Source organism: Glycine max, chromosome 15 (assembly GCF_000004515.6).
Source record: "Glycine max cultivar Williams 82 chromosome 15, Glycine_max_v4.0, whole genome shotgun sequence".
NCBI classification, from domain to species: domain Eukaryota; kingdom Viridiplantae; phylum Streptophyta; class Magnoliopsida; order Fabales; family Fabaceae; genus Glycine; species Glycine max.
The window spans coordinates 5491307-5512089 of NC_038251.2; the positions used below are offsets into that span (position 1 = coordinate 5491307).

General features: G+C 33.7%; 3 protein-coding genes across 7 annotated transcripts; 2 read left to right on the forward strand and 1 right to left on the reverse strand.

The window, feature by feature from the left end:
• Positions 1-1467: 1467 nt before the first annotated feature.
• LOC100816525 (RNA polymerase II C-terminal domain phosphatase-like 1) lies at positions 1468-10340 on the forward strand. Of its 4 annotated transcripts, XM_006597358.4 has the most exons (18): positions 1470-2077; positions 2872-3342; positions 3701-3911; positions 4105-4262; positions 4370-4440; positions 4635-4740; positions 4872-4955; positions 5046-5642; positions 5711-5774; positions 5863-5993; positions 6150-6203; positions 6631-6727; positions 6802-6897; positions 6976-7034; positions 7127-7216; positions 8733-8798; positions 8920-8993; positions 9437-10340. In XM_006597358.4, the coding sequence occupies exons 1-18, from the start codon at positions 1817-1819 to the stop codon at positions 9543-9545; spliced, it is 2799 nt and encodes a 932-aa protein (XP_006597421.1). In that variant the 5' UTR covers positions 1470-1816; the 3' UTR covers positions 9546-10340. The 4 variants fall into 4 exon arrangements, 3 of the variants coding, with proteins under 3 accessions (XP_006597421.1, XP_006597420.1, XP_003545893.1); XM_006597357.4 differs by having other exon boundaries at positions 5046-5579; positions 6802-7034; XM_003545845.5 differs by having other exon boundaries at positions 1471-2077; positions 6802-7034.
• A 1625-nt stretch (positions 10341-11965) lies between these two features.
• On the forward strand, positions 11966-15305 carry LOC100818117 (clathrin light chain 1). Its single transcript, XM_003545847.5, has 3 exons — positions 11966-12452; positions 14387-14540; positions 14676-15305. The coding sequence occupies exons 1-3, from the start codon at positions 12076-12078 to the stop codon at positions 15111-15113; spliced, it is 969 nt and encodes a 322-aa protein (XP_003545895.1). The 5' UTR covers positions 11966-12075; the 3' UTR covers positions 15114-15305.
• An 834-nt stretch (positions 15306-16139) lies between these two features.
• Positions 16140-20031, reverse strand: LOC100809588 (putative serine/threonine-protein kinase). Of its 2 annotated transcripts, XM_006597359.4 has the most exons (7): positions 19873-20031; positions 19336-19443; positions 18975-19087; positions 17844-18054; positions 17493-17730; positions 17089-17242; positions 16140-16486 (listed from the first exon to the last, which is right to left on the reverse strand). In XM_006597359.4, exons 2-7 carry the CDS (start codon positions 19406-19408, stop codon positions 16193-16195), a joined length of 1083 nt encoding a protein of 360 aa, XP_006597422.1. In that variant the 5' UTR covers positions 19409-19443; positions 19873-20031; the 3' UTR covers positions 16140-16192. The 2 variants fall into 2 exon arrangements, with proteins under 2 accessions (XP_006597422.1, XP_003547141.1); XM_003547093.4 differs by lacking the exon at positions 19873-20031 and having other exon boundaries at positions 19336-19863.
• Between the last annotated feature and the right edge of the window lie 752 nt (positions 20032-20783).

Sequence of the window (20783 nt, forward strand, 5' to 3'; positions counted from 1 at the left end):
GATTCACCTAGTGAGTGTGGTGGTGGGGCCGCCACTGTGAGATATGGGCTAATCTCTAAGGGACACTCACGAAACAAGATACAAGCGCAAGGCCGTGTAACGCGCTAGCACTAATTAGAACCTAATTGAACACCAATATTGTAGGGGTTGTGTACTAAAGTCCGGTTAAAGAATATGTAGTTCAAGACAATCAAGTCACTACATTTTTCTCGGATGGAAGTTCATAAACACTAGGTATAAGGCTCAAACCCGGAAGGTTCCTTATACCGAAATACAATATTACATGCTCTTACTCTTATGTTTTTATCCAAATTATCTTTTAGAAAATATATTTTAAAATTTTAAATTATGTGGGGGAATGTTGGTAAATATTTGTGTTTTAATTTAAAATTTATAAATATATATTAATTCTATTTTATAAAATAATATTTATTTTAGATTCTCTTAAGATTTTGTTTTAATGAGTCAAACTAGTTTGTTATATTTGTTTTGACAACTGTAGGTTGGTTTTCCAACGATCATATTTCTAACGGTCATATTTTGTTGTTGCAAAATGCCTATATATATCTCTTTCCTCTTTTCTAGAAATGACAGACTGAGAGCTCTGGTTTCTTTCTGCCAAAAATTTATCTCTTTCTTTTCCTATACAAAACTTAATTTTTGTGAGAGCAAGAGTATTGGTGTTCATAAGGCTCGGGGATCCTTTCGCTGCACACGATCGGAACCAACGGGTTGTCGTATCTTGGGAGAGGAGCGCAATCAGAATTTCTTACCCGTGACCCAGACTATTTAATTCTTTCCCTTGATTTAATTTTTCCTTTGTGCTCATTGTATGATATAATGCATTATTCATGTATTGTCAATTAAATTTATTTTGCTACTGTTGTTATTTTGTTATTTAATTGAAGACTGTACATCTTCATATTTATTTTCCTTCATTTTTATTTTATTTTTCCAACAAAAACAATATTTAAATTAAAATAATAAAAGAAATTGTGAAATTCACACTAAATTTTGAAAAAATAAATAAATAAATCTCTTTCTCTCTTACTTTTCCACAACTAAACTTGTCATAAATTACCGTTTCATTCTATTTTTCTTTTTTAACATTTTTTGTTTTGTCTTTTAAGAAAATGAATTAAAGAAAGATTTTTTTTAATTGATATACAAAGGGAAGAGTTCAAACAAATACAAAAAATAAAGAAAAGAAAAACTTATAATTGTTTAATTAAAAAATCAAATGATTAAAAAAAGTTAAAATAAAAAATTGACGCGCTTCTTACAAATTCAAAAACTAAATTAAAAAATTTCCTTATTTCAGGACTAAATTTTCATTTACTTTTCTTTTATATGATGGTATGGATAGATTAATAGATTTTTATAAAATAACAGAATGAGAAAAAATTAAAATCTTTATTTTGTTTGAAGGAAAAAATCTTTATTTCGTTTAACGCCCGACGTTTTTGTTAATTTACACAAGCACTTGCTTACAGTTATACATTGTTAGAGTATGTTAATTTTGACATTCGTTTTCCGGATCTAGGGTTTCTCTATACAGCCAGTTCTTCAAAATCTTCCCATCTCATCTTCCTTCCTTAATTGCCATCGTCAAACCCCACCAGATTGCTGACAGAATCAATCACTTAGAATTTTTGGATTTTTCATCGTGAATCACGGATCTAATGTTTCTTCAGAAAACAAAGTCTAATATTCTTTTTATAATGAATCTAAAGCATTCTTGTTGAAAGAAACTTGAATTTTTCTGTGAAAGTCCCAAAAAGCCTTTTGCGATTGTAAAGGGGAAAAAAAAGGACCAATGAAGAGGTCTATGGTGTACCATGGAGAGATGGAAGTGGGAGAGGTGGAGATATACCCAGAAGAGAAAAAGAACATAGATCTGAAAGAAATCAGAATAAGTCACTTCTCGCAACCTAGTGAAAGGTGTCCACCGCTTGCTGTGCTTCACACCATTACTTCTTTTGGTATTTGCTTCAAAATGGAGTCATCGACCTCACAGACACGACAACAGCAGGATGTCCTCTTTCACTTGCACTCCTCATGTATCAGAGAGAACAAGGTATAATCAGCAAAACTTGTAAAAGTGAAACCCAATATTCAACTTTTTAAAGAAAAAAAAAAAAAAAAAACTCTATTCCAAAACAATCATATTGTGGACTCTGGACAGAATCTCGGAGGATGACTTATTTTGAAGATACAGTTGTACCCAAGTATTTGGCAATTCAGAATTTTCGTAATATTTGACTTAGCTAATTGGATCTATTGATTTAAAGTTTAAACCCCAGATGTTGTGGGAACTGTCTAATTGGTTGCCCTGCATTGATGACTACTTCCTTTACTCAGACTGAATCCAGACTGGGTTATGAAGACTGACTTTTGTTTCTTGTGAATCTTCTAACATATTTGCCAAGGTTTGCTTGCTATGCTGGGTAGCATGTGATGATAGTCAAATGTGTAGCATCCATATTGGTCCAAATTACAACAGCTTGCAAAGGAATAAATCATCAAATTTATCAATAGTTTCAAGGGCAGTCTAAAAAAACTAGAATGGTTTCAAATTTAAAACAGAACAGCAAATATGTTAATCATGTATCCCTACATAACAAATGTGTGCTTTGTCTACATAACAAGAGATTAGCTATGAGAGATAATTTTGATCTTTTCACAATGAATTTTAGAGAAATCCTGATCTTTTAGTTTGGCACTGTATCCATCTATAACATTTTGCAATGATTGCTGTATTAAAACCTTGTCAAATTTTGTTTCTTGTACATGGTTGTCAATTTTCCCTTTTTCTAAATTCCCTTGCTGGAGTTTAACCACAATTTCAATTTTCAAAATTGGCTGGTGCAGACTGCTGTAATGCCACTTCGTGGGGAAGAAATACACTTGGTTGCAATGTATTCACGGAACAATGATAGACCATGTTTCTGGGGATTTATTGTTGCCTCTGGACTTTACAATTCATGCCTAACAATGTTAAATCTGAGATGTTTGGGTATAGTGTTTGATCTGGATGAAACCCTTGTAGTTGCAAACACAATGCGTTCTTTTGAGGATAAAATTGAGGTACTCCATAGAAAAATGAACTCTGAGGTCAATCCGCAACGAATTTCTACTATGCAGGCGGAGATAAAGCGATACTTAGATGACAAGAATATATTGAAGGAATATGCTGAAAATGATCAAGTTGTTGATAATGGGAAAGTGATAAAAATTCAATCTGAGATTGTTCCAGCATTGTCTGATAGTCATCAGCCTATAGTTCGACCACTGATCCGATTACAAGAAAAGAATATTATTTTGACACGCATCAATCCACAGGTATGTAATTTTTCTTTATCCATTTATTTGATTGTAAAATGCCATGCCTTGGGATCAAGCATCTTTTTTTGGAGTTACTTTTCTATGTTGGTTTTGTATGATTTCATTCCATTAGTGTGGATTTTAGCTTTTTGTCATTCAGATTGGAGATTATTAATTATATGATTATTACATAATGGTGTTCTAAAATGCCCTGTGCTCAAAGCACATGTTTATGTTTCTCTAGCACAGGCTTTCATGTTTTGATTGGATGATTTCAACATGAATGGATGATACATGGTTTCTGTAGTTTCTTGTAATTAAAACATGTAGACTTTTCAGAATCATTGGTCTAACAATGACTTGTGTCTTTGGAAAGATTCGTGATACTAGTGTTCTTGTGAGGTTAAGACCTGCATGGGAAGATCTTCGGAGCTACCTGACTGCAAGAGGGCGCAAGCGTTTTGAGGTTTTTGTTTGCACAATGGCTGAGAGGGACTATGCACTAGAAATGTGGAGGCTTCTTGATCCAGAATTGAATTTGATAAATTCGAAAGAACTGTTAGATCGTATTGTTTGTGTCAAGTCTGGTAAGTGGCATTTTTTTAAAATTCTATTATCCTTGTTTTCAAATGAGAAGCTTTACATGTGTAATTGAGTAGATAAAGGGAGCAAATAAAAAGGATGACAATAGCTTGTATTTTAAATTTTAAAATTCATACCAGTTTTTCTGCTGCAACTGTTCATTTATTTTTTGTGTTTATGTGTTTCAATATATAATAGGTTTAAAGAAATCGTTGTTTAATGTATTCCAAAATGGCTTATGCCATCTGAAGATGGCATTGGTAATTGATGATCGCCTGAAAGTGTGGGATGAGAAAGACCAGCCGCAGGTGCATGTTGTCCCTGCATTTGCTCCATACTATGCTCCTCAAGCTGAAGTAATTTCACTTACCTATATAATGTGATACTAATATCTTAAGTTTTATATATAAAATTTCATAGTTTCTGTAGTGTTCTGAACTGATTAAACTTCTTTATCTTCTAGGCAAGCAATGCAGTCCCTACCTTGTGTCTTGCAAGAAGTGTTGCTTGCAATGTTAGGGGTGGCTTCTTCAAGTAAGAACTAAACCTAAGTTTTATCATTACACCTGAACAAAAGGAGGAAGATCTCACCTATTTTCCCTAACAAATTGTACAAACCTTTCTTATAATTATAACTTAATTTATGAAAACATTACTTCTCTCAAACAAGTATAAAGGTAGGCAGGCAGAATTCTTAGACCTGATTATGGCCTCTGATATGGTGACAGGGATTTTGATGATGGTCTTTTACAGAAGATCCCTCTAATTGCTTATGAAGATGATATCAAAGATATACCTTCTCCTCCCGATGTGAGCAATTATCTAGTTTCGGAGGTTAGTGTACTACTGTACATTTAACTTTAAGTATACATGTTACAAACCAATACTATAATCTGCTGGGTTATAGTATGTTGAAATTTAAGCAGAATGCGAATCATTTATGTTTCTGTTTTTTTGTTTTTCAGGATGATGCATCTGCTTCCAATGGAAATAAAAATTTGCTTCTATTTGATGGCATGGCAGATGCTGAGGTAGAAAGAAGATTAAAGGTAACTACCTGAGTCTGAATAAATGAGATATCTGATTTACATATCATTAAACATTGAGTTTGTTATCATTATGACTCTACTTGCTTTTAGGATGCAATATCAGCTTCTTCAACTGTCCCTGCAATGACCACTAATCTTGATCCTAGGCTTGCTTTCAATTCTTCTCTTCAATACACGATGGTGTCTTCTTCTGGAACTGTCCCACCCCCAACAGCACAAGCATCTATAGTGCAATTTGGCAATGTTCAGTTTCCTCAACCTAATACTCTAGTTAAGCCAATATGTCAAGTTACCCCTCCAGGACCGAGCTTGCATAGTTCTCCGGCCAGAGAAGAGGGTGAAGTGCCTGAATCAGAATTAGACCTAGATACCAGGCGTAGGCTTCTCATATTGCAACATGGGCAAGATACAAGGGAGCACACGTCAAGTGAACCCCCACTTCCCGTCAGACACCCCACACAAGTTTCTGCTCCCAGTGTCCCATCACGTAGGGGATGGTTTTCTGTAGAAGAGGAGATGGGTCCACAACAACTAAATCAGTTAGTACCCAAAGAATTTCCTGTAGGTTCTGAACCATTGCATATTGAGAAGCGCTGGCCCCGTCATCCATCCCTTTTCTCTAAGGTTGACGATTCTGTTTCCTCTGATAGAGTTTTCCATGAGAGCCACCAAAGATTGCCAAAGGAGGTCATAATCTTAGATTATTTAGTAATTTAGTTAGTTAGTTAGTTATACCTAAGATAATTTCATCGCAGGTGCATCATAGGGATGATCACTCAAGATTAAGCCAATCACTCTCTAGTTATCATTCTTTCCCAGGTAAATTAGCACTTGTATTCAAAGATTTAGTTGCTTCTATTGTTTTGTGTTATCATTAGGATGACAATATACCATGGTTGTCATGAAGGTGATGACATTCCCTTGAGTGGTTCATCTTACAGCAACAGGGATTTTGACTCTGAATCTGGACGTTCTCTATTTCATGCTGATATTACAGCTGGAGTATTACAGGAAATTGCACTGAAGTGTGGAACTAAAGTGAGTGGAAATATGTGTGTCTGTTTTTTTTTTTGAGAATCAGAAATATGTGTGTCTGTAACATAATAGTTAGATGGCATTGTTGCATAATGCATGGATTATGAATTTATGATCCCTATGTACCATTTAAAGTTTCTGTTGCTTTAATGTGAACAGGTGGAATTTTTGTCTTCGTTAGTGGCTAGCACAGCACTGCAATTCTCCATTGAGGTATGTTTCATTTCGGGTAGCAATATCTGATTTGTCCTTGTTGATTATGTTTGCATGTAACTTATATATTATATTTCTTCTGGACATCAGGGTTATTTATGATATAGTTTGATTTCTATTAATTTAGGGTAAAATTACTTATTTTAAAATCAATGAATCTGCCCTGTGGTATTTTTTCTATACTTTAATTAATTGCAAGAAACTTATTTTAACCAACATAGTGGTACATTTTTTATTAATTATATGACTTCCATTTACTACTTTATTGTTTTATCTGGAATTAATTTCATAATTGCTTTAATCATAGGCTCAAATTTGGTTCCATATTTCTTCCTATACAGTGGTGTCACTTACAAAAATATGTCCTCCATTATATTTTTTGAAAATTTATTAATATGCTTCAACTTGATGTCATTCTTATATGCAGGCATGGTTTGCTGGAAAAAAAGTTGGTGAAGGATTTGGTAGAACTAGAAGGGAAGCCCAAAATAAGGCTGCTGAGTGTTCAATCAAACAATTGGCTGGTAAGCTTTTCTAAATTTGTTAATTATAACTTGATGTGGCATTTTATTTTACCCTTTTTATAATGATTTTGTAGATATATATATGTCTCATGCTAAGGATGACTCTGGTTCCACTTATGGTGATGTTAGTGGGTTTCATGGTTCAAACAACAATGGTTTTGTGAGTAGTGGTAATTCTCTTGGTAATCAGCTATTGCCTAAAGAGTCAGTCTCATTTTCAACTTCATCTGACTCATCTAGGGTTTCAGATCCTAGGTTGGAAGTCTCTAAAAGGTCAACAGATTCAATTTCTGCCCTCAAAGAATTTGTAAGCCTTTTAATTATTAGATAAACCAATTGTAGCCCTTTTATTCAAATTTTGTTATTGATATACTATAAATTCTCCATTCTACTTTTTAGTGCATGATGGAGGGTCTTGCTGCCAATTTTCAATCTTCACCAGCTCCAGCATCAACACATTTTGCTCAGAAAGATGAAGTGCACGCACAGGTTTGTAATTGATGTCAAGGTTATCAAATTGAGATTCAAATGGCGAATTAGCAAGCTATGTTTTTAATCATGAATCATAATTTGTATTGAATCTTAATATTTAGAGACAATGAAAAATAACTCAAAATATACCAAATAAATGATATATAGTGTTCAATGTAATAATTTTAAACCAGAAATAGATAAAACACTTAACCAAGTCTCATAAAACAAAATTATTAGTTATATCCGAGTTTGTGAAGCCTCTACTTTAGAAGAATGGAAACTAAACAACGAAATAGCCAAATAGAGTGCATGCATTGAATGAGTGCGTAACAAATAAAGTAGTGGAGTAATCAAATCGGATAAGTTCAGAAGTGCTCCTTCAATTCTTTTTCATTTGACAATTGAAGCTTGTATGACTTTTCAATTTATTTCATGAGAATTGGTGAGAGAAAGTAAAAAAATGAAAAAAATAATGAATTGTTGAATCGTGTAATTCGTATTGATGATATGAAATTGTACCAATTCATTCAGTAAGATTCAAAATTATTTGAGACTCATCTTATGATATGAATTGATAGGTAGCTGATTCGTATTGAATCATAATATTCTAATAACTATGATTGACACATGTGCTTCTGTAGGTTGCACAAATTGGGTTAAAATATTTTTAAAATTTTTCTAAACTAGCCGTTGTTAATTAATGATTTCTAGTTCTTTATTTTGTGTAGCTGCAGAGCTTGCATTTCTTTTGCTGATGTCCTAGATTTTTCCCATGTTTGGCCCATTAGGCAGTTAGGTATTCCCATGTTGAAATTGCAGAATATACCAGTGTTGTGGTAGTTACCGATTCAGAATTAGTGAAAGAATAAATGCAAGTGTTCATTGCAATATTTCAGATCCTGAGATCTCTTCCCAAAACTGATCTTTCGCTAAACAAAATGCCCCTAGTTTTCTCCCCCTATCTCTTTATAGCCTATCTCTGCCAATCTGATGGGCTATAAATGACCATCCCTAACTAACTCTAATGAACCATTGGGCTTACCTAACACGTTACTTTGAATTCTATTTATGTGGTTTATAATTCATTTTGTTTTGAGGCTGAGAATTGGATAGGTGCCAATGTATGAGCTTCGGGAAGACAATCCTTTTTAGCATTTTGAATCTGGTATAGTGTAGTAGCATTGCAACAGCATACTTGTAGGGTTTATAAGCTATAAATAAAAGAAGCCTTCTCTGCCATAATACATTTTTATCTTTTCTTTTTTAATTTAATTGCTTGCACTTTTAGTATAATGTTTTATATTGTCAACCAATTAGAAATCATAGTGGGTATGACTTTTAAGTGGTTTTTGTTAAAGTCAAAACACTAACCATACACGGAAATTGTGATTGGATGATAGTGTAAAACACTTTATAGTGTCAATGCTTGCACTATTTTCTCTTCTTTTTTCTCCTACGCTGTACATACTGCTTTGTCCTGGCTATTTTTTAACAAGTTCTGAAAGTTCTTAAACATTTTCTCATGTTTTAGGTTGAAATAGATGGTCAGATCTTTGGTAAAGGGTTTGGATTAACATGGGAAGAGGCTAAAATGCAGGTATCCTACTTTCTTTTTATGAAATATTATTTACATATGTGTGTGTGTTCTATGTATAAATGAATTTGATTAACTTCTCTCATATGGTGTTTGGGTGCTAATATGCCTTTTTAATCTTCAGGCTGCCAAGAAGGCACTTGAAAGTCTAAGAACAATGTTTAATCAAGGCACTCGGAAGAGGCATGGTTCTCCCAGGTCTGTTATTTTGACCAGCAGATCTTGTATATTTGATTTTCCTTTAGGTTTTACTATACAATGGGCAAACTTAGATCTTTATATAAAAAAATGCTTTCCCATGTTTTCTTCCTTGATCGAGAATTGAGTAGTTCAATCTTTACAATACAGTAGTGAGCGCAAAATACCAGCAATGTATGAGTATGAGCCATACTTTGTTACAGTTTCTATTGTTTCCTTTGACTTAAATTAGGTTTATTTTGTCTTTTATTGGCCAATATTGACATTATAAGTCAACATGATGACAGAGAAAACTGATTAGACAAAGCCTCATACATAAAATATCAGCCTTTTGTAACAATAAAGTACTTATTATTTTTTAACTTTTAATCTTTACACCTTCCCAAAGGGTTTCAGTATTTGTATTTGTCTTATTGATTCTTCTTATTTTGTTGCACAATCAGGTCAATGCAAGGATTGGCAAATAAACGTCTAAAGCAAGAATATCCTCGAACTCTGCAGCGGATTCCCTATTCTGCTAGATATCCCAGGAATGCTCCTCTTGTTCCTTGAAAAGCATAACTGGATTTCCATCTCACTTAATCATTGTGGCTTTTGTTGGGACATGTCTTTGTTACGGAGGCAACGATACAGGGAGTGGCTGTTGGTCGGATGGCTGCCTGGTCTGTCAGTCTTTTGGTCCAAATCCAATTCCAAGTAGAACACCCACTTTTTGTACCAATTTAAGATACCCAGTCCTCTCTGAAGTGGAGTTAGATACTGGACAAATATTTGGAGATGTGTTGGTCCTCCCAGGCAATGCAATGCCGGTTGTCTGGAAAAGCTGACTCCGGTTCAATCCCACATGCTGCAATTGTTCTTCTGTGACTTTTATACTTGGTGCCAGCGTGATGGAAGAGTAGCCAATTGGATTAAGCATTTGATTCAGATTTTTATTAACTGAAGTCTTGATACACCATTTAGTACAGGTCTTTAAGTCAGTTTTCATTAACCTTACCCATTTTTTTAAGCTGAAGTCACGATACACCTTTCAGTACAGCCGTACAGGTTCTTTTACACTTGAAGTTGGTTTTCATTAAAATTACCTGTTAATAATACTATAATAGTCTTTCCTGCCGCTGACAGTTCTTCGGAGACACTGTTATGAAGTTTTTGAGGTTAGTTCTATAGTTTTTCACTTTTGATTACCCCAAGTCTTTTGGCGAGGGAATTATTTCTTTGTGCAATAGAAATCCCTCACAAATCACAATCGTATGTGCTTGTATCTGAATTTGATGTTAAGAAATCGGAGCTATGCACGATTTTGTATTTGAGGTGTACATGTAATAACATATTACTTTCTGCTAACTACTCGATTATACCTTTGAGGACTAATTATGCTCACTGTTTTTAAATACTCGATTATACTGCTAATAACTTTGTTATGAAAAAGAAAGTACATATATAGATACACAAAATGGGATGGGGTGGTTGAAAATGATTTTACTTTGCATATGGATGCAAAGATGGATTGTAGTGATTCATGGAATCGTTTGGAATGGACTGGAGTGAAAAGGTAAAAGAATACTACTTTATTTTGAAGGAGTTCTCCTCAATGGTAATTTATAGAATGGAATGAACTGCAAATTTGACTTCCAATACTCCCAGAAACTGGGGTTGGAAGGTAGTTTGTCAAATACTATCTCAAAGGTGTGAATTTCCTAGAGGAGCCCTTAGCATACCTACCGTTGAGGCTTTAAAACTTAGGTCTTTATATGGGAATATTTGATATCTAGACACTCTCAAGACCTTCAGGGGATGATTGCTTTTTGAAATACTTTATTTGGTCTTGATTCTTGAATAAGGGGCGGAAAATCACGCTAAAAAAATAATATAAACATCTTTACTTAAAAAATAAATACTCCTTAAACTACCCTTCAAACTAATTAACACTAATTAATGGAACACTTTTACTATTTCATAAGATTCTATTGCAAACGAGAATACTTCTTTATATTTTAAAAGTCACGTGGTTGAATTTCTCAAGGACACCGCCAAGCTCGATCGACCATATTAAACATTTGTCAGCCGTCATTTATTGTTACCAAATACTAATACTTTGACGTTCTAAATTAATTGTTGACATTTAAGATTCTGTGTAAAAATTAAAAGAATACGCACAAAATTTTTCTATTGCAAGCGTAAAATCTAACATTAAAAATGGTTTTTGTTTTTGTTTTTGAGTAATGAAACTGCATTTTTAAAGCTCCTAAAATAATAGTATTTGTTTCGAAAATATCATTACTTATAAAGTGTTTTACGTCTTGAGGCTTTTTTTTTGTAAAATAATAAAAGTATTATCAATAAAAAAGTGTATGATTTTCGTAAAAAATGATTTATTTATATAATTAATACTGTCTAAATAAAAAAATGAATTTTACTGCACAATCCATATCAACATTTAAAAACTTTCACGGTCAAACTTTTAATTATCTTTTCTATTTTTAAAATTATTCTTCAAGTTAATCATTCATTTAAATGCATTTGTTTTTACAAAATAGATATCGAGAGTATTTAATTAGCTTAATTATATATGGTAAAAGGCATTTTAAAAATGATTGTAATAATATTAGCTCCTATTTATCTTCTCAGAATATTTATTTTTAAAACCAATATTTTAAGATACAATGAAACTACAAAAATAAATATTCAAGTAATATATTTTCCATATGCATAAACATTAGCAACTGCTAAGATTTTACATAAAACTTCGAACATTTTTTCGTTATTTTAATATAAAAACACTACACGAAGAACGAATCAAACTTAGATTATTTAATTTTTGTCACATATATTATAGTATAATTTTATATTTATTTATAGATTATAGATGAATTTTCATTTTTCAGTTCTGTCAAAAGAAAACAAATATGAATTTTCAGTTTTTGTTTTGTATTATTCACCGTTAAGTATTTAAAAAGTCCAAACAAGTTTAGAGGCACCGCTCAACCCCAGTCAAAGCAAAGCAAAAGTGTTCCCATCATTTGCTTTCGCAGAAGAGAGAGAAACCCATTTCTAGAGAGAGAAACTCGCAGTCGCAGACATGTCTTCCTTCGATGCCTTCGCCGACGACTTGAACGTCAACTCTTCTTCCACTCACCACCACGACGAAGACGAGGACAACTTCTCCGGTTACGGCGGCTACTCCTCCTTCACCGGAGGATTCTCCGCCGACGGCGATGTCGCCGTCGACCACTCCGCCGCCGCGTCGCCGGAGATCTACGGCTTCACTGATCCGAATCCCGCTTACTCTCAGTCTCCCTTCGAATCGGCCACCGTAGAGAACGGAAACGAAAACGGAAACGGCTATGGCCAAGGCGACGGCGACGGCGACGGCGTTTTTATCTCCGATGGTCCGGTGCTTCCGCCTCCTACGGAAATGGAGCCCGAGGAAGGTTACGCTCTTCGCGAGTGGCGCCGGTGAGGGGTTGTTTGCAATTTCTCTTCCGATCGTGAATTCTTTGGATCTCGCTTGAATCTGCTTAGATCTGTGATGATTTTGCTATAATCCAGAAGTTTGCTAGCGAAGTTTCTCTAGGTTGCTAGTAATTAGTTAGGATTATGAATCGGGGGTGGGAAAGCTTGATGATCTTAATTGTAGAAAACGAATTGATGAACATAGGTTAATACGATTTCACTTGAAGCAGTTAGTTGAGCTGTGGTAAGATATGCATATGTGATATTCCGTGGAGATTTAGTGTATCTGTGTTTGTATGCTAGGGAGTAGGGAGGAATTGATTTAGTATATGCACTAATTGTAAGGCTATGTTTGGATGGAGTAAGTTTGGAGAATAATAAGGGAGGGGGTGATTGATTTTTCACTCATGGATGTTGAATTTCTATAGTTACAATTATTGTGCGGTGAGGTATTTTTTAGGGAAAATTGCATGGTGCGAAAAACATTTAACTTAAGGCTGCGGTTCAAGCTGAATTTCATTCCCCGTGCAGATTTGATGATTTCTAGGGTTTGTCTGTGTGCTCGGTTAATTTTATTAGATGTTGGCCAAACAATAATTATCGTTTGACCCCTTGTCCTATGGAATGAGATGATCAATTGATCAAACTCAAGTTAACCCTTGTTGGGCTTTAGATCAGGCAAGCAGTTTACAAAGAACTTGAACTATGATAAATCTTGAAGAGTATTGCATCAGATCCTCCTGATCTTGGATTTTTGTAAGTGTGTGCTATGGAAAGTATGCTTTATACAATTTAATTTAGTGTGCTTCTTAAATAGATCCCGATGGCCGAATTTTTATCTCCTTTTCTCTTTCATCCTCCATGTGCTTTTGGGAGTAATTGATATTGGACTATCAGGTCCCCGTACCCCCTGAAACGTATTCCTACCGAGTTAATGTTTTTGCTTACCCTGAATAACCTGTTTGTTCTACATTATTTTAAGAGACAGGTGAAATTTCCCTCCTTGATTTATAAGGTTCTACAATGTTCTCTTCTCTCATTCAATGGTTGTTCTCATACTAGTCAATGGTGTGCTATAGCAGAGTAGTGGAGTAGCCCTAGGTTGCTGTGGGATTCAAATAGCAGAGCAGTTTTCAATAGCAGTCATTGTGGTAGTGACGAAAATAACAGTATTTTGTGTGTTATGGCAGGGCTACCATAAAAACTCATTTTTACCCCTGGTACAATGTTATTTATTTATTTTTGTCAAATTGTGATTTTCCCCCATTTTCTAATGCATTTTTTGCTTCAAAAACACAATAGGATTTGAAACCCTTCTTCCTTGATCATTCCACATAAAAATGTCTTTCTCTTCAAAAATTTGCCTTCCTTGCCCTTCTCCATTCTTTATCCATGTTCCTTCGCACTTTACATGGCTATTTTTTTTTTCCTCATGCTTCATTCTTTTTTCTTCCCGTAGATTTCCCACTTCGCATTCTGCTAATTTTTATTTAATTTGTTTTTTCTATTAATTTTACAATCATCTTTCATTTTCTTTTGTCTTCATTACTGTATTGTTATTGTAAGCTCCTAGATTGATGGTGATTGTTTGCATAAATTTTGATTTATTTATCATGAATTTCTTTAATTTTTTCGTTTGTTTTTTAGATTTATGTGTAGTATAAATTATTTAGTTTGTATTTAATAACGTCTTAGGATAATATGTTTATTTCACATTAATAATGTTAATATCATTAATAAATTTTATCCAAAAATTTAGTGTGATTAATCTAAATCTCCTGTTTATATAGTTATCAGAGGCAAACTTAGTTGTGAACTTGATGAAAGAACAATCATTTTCTTAATTTCTCATCTTGGACCAATAAAGATTAAGATCTATTGCAAGTTCGCTGAAATCAGTTGTCATAAAAAAGATGCCTTCGGCTTTCTTTGTGCAGTCAGAATGCCATTCAGCTAGAGGAGAAGGAGAAAAGGGAAAAAGAAATGAGATTGAAGATTATTGAAGAAGCTGAGGAGTATAAGGTGGCTTTCTATGAGAAGAGGAAGCTTAATGTTGAGACTAACAAGGTTCAAAATAGAGAAAGAGAGAAGGCAAGTTTTACTTGCATCATGACATCATCTTTCGCAAGATATATATATATATATATATATATATATATATATATGTATGTATTTTTTTTTTCCTGTTCCCTTAATTGTAGAAAATGAAATTTGTTTGTGGAGCAGTTATTCTTGGCTAATCAAGAGAAGTTTCACAAAGAGGCAGACAAAGCTTATTGGAAAACAATTGCAGAGCTCATTCCTCGTGAGGTTCCCAACATTGAAAAGAAAAGAAGCAAAAAGGATCAGGACAAGAAGCCATCAATTACGGTCATCCAAGGCCCGAAGCCTGGCAAACCCACGGATCTGTCTAGGTTGCGGCAAATACTGTTAAAGCTGAAGCATACACCACCACCTCACATGATTCCTCCACCACCTGCTCCTGCTAAAGACGCCAAAGACGGTAAGGACAGTAAGGATGGAAAAGAGAAAGCAGCATCAAAAGCAACTGGGTCTGCAGCAGAAGGTGCACCTGGTTCACAACCAAAGGATGCCACCTCTAATGGCTCCTCAGAAGAACCCCAGAAAGAAGCTCCTGCCACTGAGGAGCAGCCTGCTGCATGATTTTGTCTATCATACTTCAGTTCCCCCTCAATCTTTCTTCTGCCTCCCCTTTCTCCACCTGCAGTCTTTAATGAATCTTTTTGCCCTGGCTATTAGTTTCTAATGCTTATTGGTTGGCATTTTATTACCAACTTTAAGGTTTTGTATGAATTAAATCCATTATTAACAAATTATGACGTGGAGATTCAATGATAATGGGTTTAAAAAACTCTTAGAATAGAGTGAACTCAACTTCAAAAGTTAACTCATAGGATGAATGAAAGTTGTTTTCCGCTTATTTATATATATATATATATATATATATATATATATATATATATATATATATATATATATTTTATTTTTTTATTTCTAATTATCGTGGGACTTGAAGTTTTTTTAATATGTTTAAAATTTTTTAGGTGTTTAAATTTCCATTGTATGTACTTAATGTTGGTTTCATTTGTAAGATAAAATATAATTTTAACCTTAACTTAATTTAGTTTTAGTTCTTTAAAAAAAGATTAATTTTAGTTTCTATAAATTTTTATTTACTTTAAAATAATCTCTATCATTTTTTTCCCCCATAACTTAATATCTATTGCATGAATGTGAAATATATTGATACATGCAAAGAAGATAAAAAGTGAAAGGGGAAATATATTGATACATGCAAAGAAGATAAAAAGTGAAAGGGGAGAATGTGTCTTGTCTACCATTGATTTAAATAAAATTACAATTAAGTGTAATTTATTTTAAATTAACAATAAATGCATTTTTCTCATTACTTTACATATTTTCTCACTTTAAAAAAGATAAAGTCAAAGTCGTGTTACTATTGCATTTATTACCAAGACACGTGAGACAAGCAGCGTCTGCTCCCCAATTTCCTACCATAATCAACAAAACTAATTTAAGATAAATGTAAAAGGCATTCTCTACTGGTTTCAACATGCACTAGTGCACGAAATTGCTTTCAAGCCATGTTATATTATATTCTTTGAAAAAAAAATCGAAACAAAAATAATAGACGGCTATCAAATAATCTTTTAAAAAACAAACATTACTTTTTTATTCCATTTGCAACCCTGCAATTCACATTACCGTGGGGTCACTTGAGTAATAGTAATAAATGAAGAGACAGGGTTTGAGTTATTTCTAGAGGATTCTCCTTCATTTGTGAAGAATCCTGGTGCTGTAAGTTCTTTCTCATTGAGTTGGATTGCCTTGGATAGCATATCAACAACTTGTATCATCAAAGGCCTTCTATTTGCTGCTGACTGTGTGCAGAAAAGAGCAACCTTCATGTACCTAATTACCTCTTCCTCAGGAAATTCTTCCATGTCTTGATCTACAAACTCCAACAATTTCCTCTCTTCATAAAGTTGCCAGGCCTGTTAGACCAAATAATGATCATTAAGTCCACTCCAAAGTTCCACACTTAGAATAACAAACAACATATCTTACGGGTTAAGCATGTTTTTAGTCCCTTAAAAAAATGGGTCGTCTTTGGTTTTAGTTCCTGATTTTTAAAATCATTACATTTTCATCTTTGTATTTTTGAAGTATCCAAACTTTAGTTCTTAAAAGCATAAGTTTTTGCCCGCTGCAATGTTAGATTTAGGAACTAAAATTTGAGTATTTAAAAAATGCACTGACGAAAACTTCTGTTATTCTAAATTTTGGAGACTAAAACTAAAGATGACCTATTTTCCAAGGACTAAAAGTACTGTTAACCCTATCTTGCAAATGTTTGGTTCAAGAAAAACATAGGAATGTATTATGGTACATGGAACAAGGTAGCTAATGGAAAGAGCAGTTCAGAAACAAGTGGAGTGGAGAGATAATCAATAAATTAACAAATGGTAGTGAATAATAAGGATATGTTAGGATTTCATAGGCTCAATAATATTAACTTGGATACTTTACAAAACATAAAATGTAAAATGTTGCGAGGTAACTCATAAATAGAGGAAAGGAAACTATGATTAGGTACCCATTCCAAGAGGAATTTGTGTGATCCTCCCCCGTTTGTCCTTCTGGCACTGCTTCTGCCACTAATTATTTCAAGTATAAGAACCCCAAAGCTGTATATATCAGCCTTCTTGGTTAACTGGCCACCTAATGCATATTCTGGTGCTAAGTAACCACTGTATAGATTAAAATCAAAGCAGGATATAGTATTAGTAAGTTTCATAATCCATAGTCCAAGTATAAATTGACCAAATTTTGAAATGCAAATAATTATAGACAAATAGGTAACTTCAAACATCACTGTTTTCCAAACAAAAAAATCGGAGCATACCTAATCCGGTAACTATAGATATAAAGAATTGGGGCAACAAACAAACTATGGCATATGCAAAAACATAAAAACTAAAAAGCTGAAATATAACATACGTTGTTCCAGCAATTCTTGTGCTAATGTGAGTGATGTCATCTGGAAATAATTTAGCCAGCCCAAAATCACCTATTTTGGGATTGAAATCTCTGTCAAGTAGTACATTACTAGCTTTGATGTCTCTGTGTACAATAGGTGGTGAAAGTTCTTCATGAAGAAATGCAAGACCCTTAGCAGTACCAAGACAAATAGCAGATCTTTTTCTCCAGTCTAGTTTCATGTTTTCATTCCTTGTGCCTAAAAAAGGATGGAAAAAGGAAAGAAAAGTTACATGCGTGTTTCAATCTCTCATCCGTATATGGATTTAATTTGTGATTTCATAATTTACACCAAGCATTTGGCATATTTACCAAGTAGGGCACTATTAAGGCTTCCATTTTCCACATACTCATAGACTAATGTACGGCTAGGTCCTTGAATGCAGAATCCAATCAATTCAACAAGGTTTGGATGTTCAACATTTGACAAAGTTTTAATTTCAGTCAAAAATTCGCGAACTCCCTGCTTTGACCAAACTGAGAGAGTCTTCACTGCTATATGCCTTCCATCTCTTAATGTTCCCTAGCAAAATTGTCACATGAGTATTTAGAATGGCTCAACGTCAATAAGAGAATAAAATGATAAAATATGATGCAATTTCTTGGCACCTTGAATAACTTAACGCATATACAGTGTCCTAAAGTAATATTTATGTTGTTCAAGTACAACATTGTAGCATTCCCTTCACACAGATCAGAAGAGCTCTTTAACTTGCCTAAGAAAATTCAGGTGGTTTAGATCTGGTAAGTCTTACAGTGTGTTTTGGATCTCCGTTTGGGACACTTGATACGTATCCAAGCAGAAATTACCAACAAGAAATTACAGTGTGGTTTAGATCTGCATTATCAATCAAATTGACATGATTTTGGAGACATACATACATTGCCAACAGGATGATTATGGCTGGATGTCATTTGGCCAAGGGCATAGGAAATATTTTAACATGCTGAACAAAGCACCTCAAATTGAATTCTTTATTTTTATGGCGTGCATGCATAAGAGAATTAAATTTGAGTTTATCCTGTTTTATTTTGGGAAAGAATTAACCTATTGTATATAGTTTTGGATATATAAGCACTAGAATGCCGTATGTATATAGTTTTGGACAGTCGCCAAGGATCCTAATGATGAAAGCCAAGAACAAAAAAAAAGAGTGTGAGTGTAACGATATTATTTATAGCCCAAAAACAATGTATTGATGTTTTTTCCATTGCAAAGTGTGGAATCCTAGCTGGTCTAAAATTGGCTTGTACTTCACATTTTGACTCTTAAAAGTGATATTCAACAGCAGGAGAAAGAGGAAGAGATAGAGAAAGATACTGCAAACTGCAATAACACGCAGAATAAACCCCTCTGTGCTCTGAAGAATTTGAAGTTCAAGTGGCTAGCATTCATATCAAGTCCATGGATGAAACTTATATTAGCATCTGTAACCTGAATACCTGGTAAACAGTTCCAAAACCTCCTCGTCCTATCTTATTGTTTGGATTATAATTATCAGTTGCCAATCTCAGTTCTTTATCAGAAAATTGCCTGACATTATCTAGCGGATAGCCTGCACAACAAAAGAATAAAAGCATGAGAAAATATATGTATATAAATGGAAAGAAAAATGAAAAAAAAAATGGCCAGCAAGGAATTCTAGGAAAAGATATTTCCAGTTAAAAACCGCTGACCACAAAACCACTAACATGGTACACACACGTGTATGTGCTGCTAACCATTGAAACCAATTAATATACAATTTTACCGCGCATAAATGATAATGAAATTGCAAAATATAAGTAACCACCAAATCCTCACCATCAATTTCACCAGGAACATAAGAAGGGCGTTTTGCCTTTATCGATTTGGCTCCAAAGCAGCCACAAGTCATAATGATCCTGGTATGTTGCCGCTATACTCTGCAATCTGCATAATATAACATTCTAACATAAGCAAAATGCAATCTGTGTACATTTATAGCTCAGACTATTTAAGAGACACAGCCATGTACAGGCATGGACACCCAATTGAAAATTAGACCTTGTTTTTAATTTTTAAAATGGAAAGCGGCATGCATGGTATTTTCAAATCAAAGAATCAAACACAAAACTCAGTTTGTCTCTTTCTCTCTAATTCTATCACGTACAAATAACTGAACACACACAAAAAAAAAGGTTCGGAGAATAAAACCAATTGCGTTATATTTTATCTTGATTTTGGTTGAATCCAAAAAGATTAAAACTTCAAAAAAAACCAAATACAGAAACATGTTCAGTGAAACTGAAACAAGGTAAGAAATGAGAATGTTTTATAAGAAAAAACAGGCAATAGTTTTTGAGATTGAAAAATGGCTACCTGGTCTGGTTGATAAGAGAATTAAGGTTGGAAACAGAGGTGTAATAATAGGCCTTAGAATCAGAAACCAAAAACTCAAACGTGATGTAATGTGAAAATAGAGTTAGTTAGTCGTCACATGATTGAAATATTGTTGGATTAAGCCGGCGGCTGGTCATTATTTTAATGAAAATTATGAAATGGTGCTGTTTGGGGTGGTTTGTGTCCTAATAAATAAGTCACATATCTCATGCTGTGACTTTGCCTCTTCCCACTTGCTCACACTGAATATTGACAGTGACTCTTCCTATTTTTATTTGCACCTCCACCTTTTTTGTTGGGTCAATGCCGTCTCCAACCACTCCTATTTTTTTTTTTATAAAATGACTTATGTCATCGCCATGAGTATGTTTTAGGCTAAATTGTAGTTTTACTCTTTCATTTTATTATTTTTGTTTAAATTTAGTTTAGTCTTTTATTTTTTGATTAATTCATTTGTAGTTAGCTATTACTTATTAGCTTGTGATCAATTCATTTCTAATTAATTAGTTAAATTTCCTTGACATCTATTAGTCAAAAGTGAATTCAATTTTTGTTGGTAAGAAATGAATTATGTTCCAAAAGAATGTGAATTCAATTTTTGTTGCCTTGGAGGATTTTATTGATAAGTAATTTGTAAGCACTCTTTAAACTTTTGAGGGTTGTTTTAATCCTAATAAGTCTTAAAATTCAATTCATCTAAATTTTTTATATAAAAAAATTTAGTCATTAAGATATCTTTGTATAGTTAATTGGATATAGTCATATAACATAACATCATATAAATTTCAAACAAAAAAAAAGGAACATGTGACTTTTTGTGGAGACATATTTTCTATACAAAGAACTGACAAAGTATGCATTTTTTCATTTAAAATCTAATTATTAGCCGT

Bases quoted from the DNA above. Each gene is read 5' to 3' on its own strand.
- LOC100818117 (XM_003545847.5), top strand. From the start codon at position 12,076: ATGTCTTCCTTCGATGCCTTCGCCGACGACTTGAACGTCAACTCTTCT. The intron at 12,453-14,386 runs GTGAGGGGTTGT...TTCTTTGTGCAG, and splicing joins GCTCTTCGCGAGTGGCGCCG to TCAGAATGCCATTCAGCTAG. The intron at 14,541-14,675 runs GCAAGTTTTACT...TTTGTGGAGCAG, and splicing joins AAAATAGAGAAAGAGAGAAG to TTATTCTTGGCTAATCAAGA.
- LOC100809588 (XM_006597359.4), bottom strand. From the start codon at position 19,408: ATGACTTGTGGCTGCTTTGGAGCCAAATCGATAAAGGCAAAACGCCCT. The intron at 19,088-19,335 runs GTGAGGATTTGG...TTTGTTGTGCAG, and splicing joins TGTTCCTGGTGAAATTGATG to GCTATCCGCTAGATAATGTC. The intron at 17,243-17,492 runs GTATGTTATATT...TAATCTATACAG, and splicing joins ACAAGAATTGCTGGAACAAC to TGGTTACTTAGCACCAGAAT.
- LOC100816525 (XM_003545845.5), top strand. From the start codon at position 1,817: ATGAAGAGGTCTATGGTGTACCATGGAGAGATGGAAGTGGGAGAGGTG. The intron at 2,078-2,871 runs GTATAATCAGCA...TGGCTGGTGCAG, and splicing joins CATGTATCAGAGAGAACAAG to ACTGCTGTAATGCCACTTCG. The intron at 5,775-5,862 runs GTAAATTAGCAC...GTTGTCATGAAG, and splicing joins TAGTTATCATTCTTTCCCAG to GTGATGACATTCCCTTGAGT.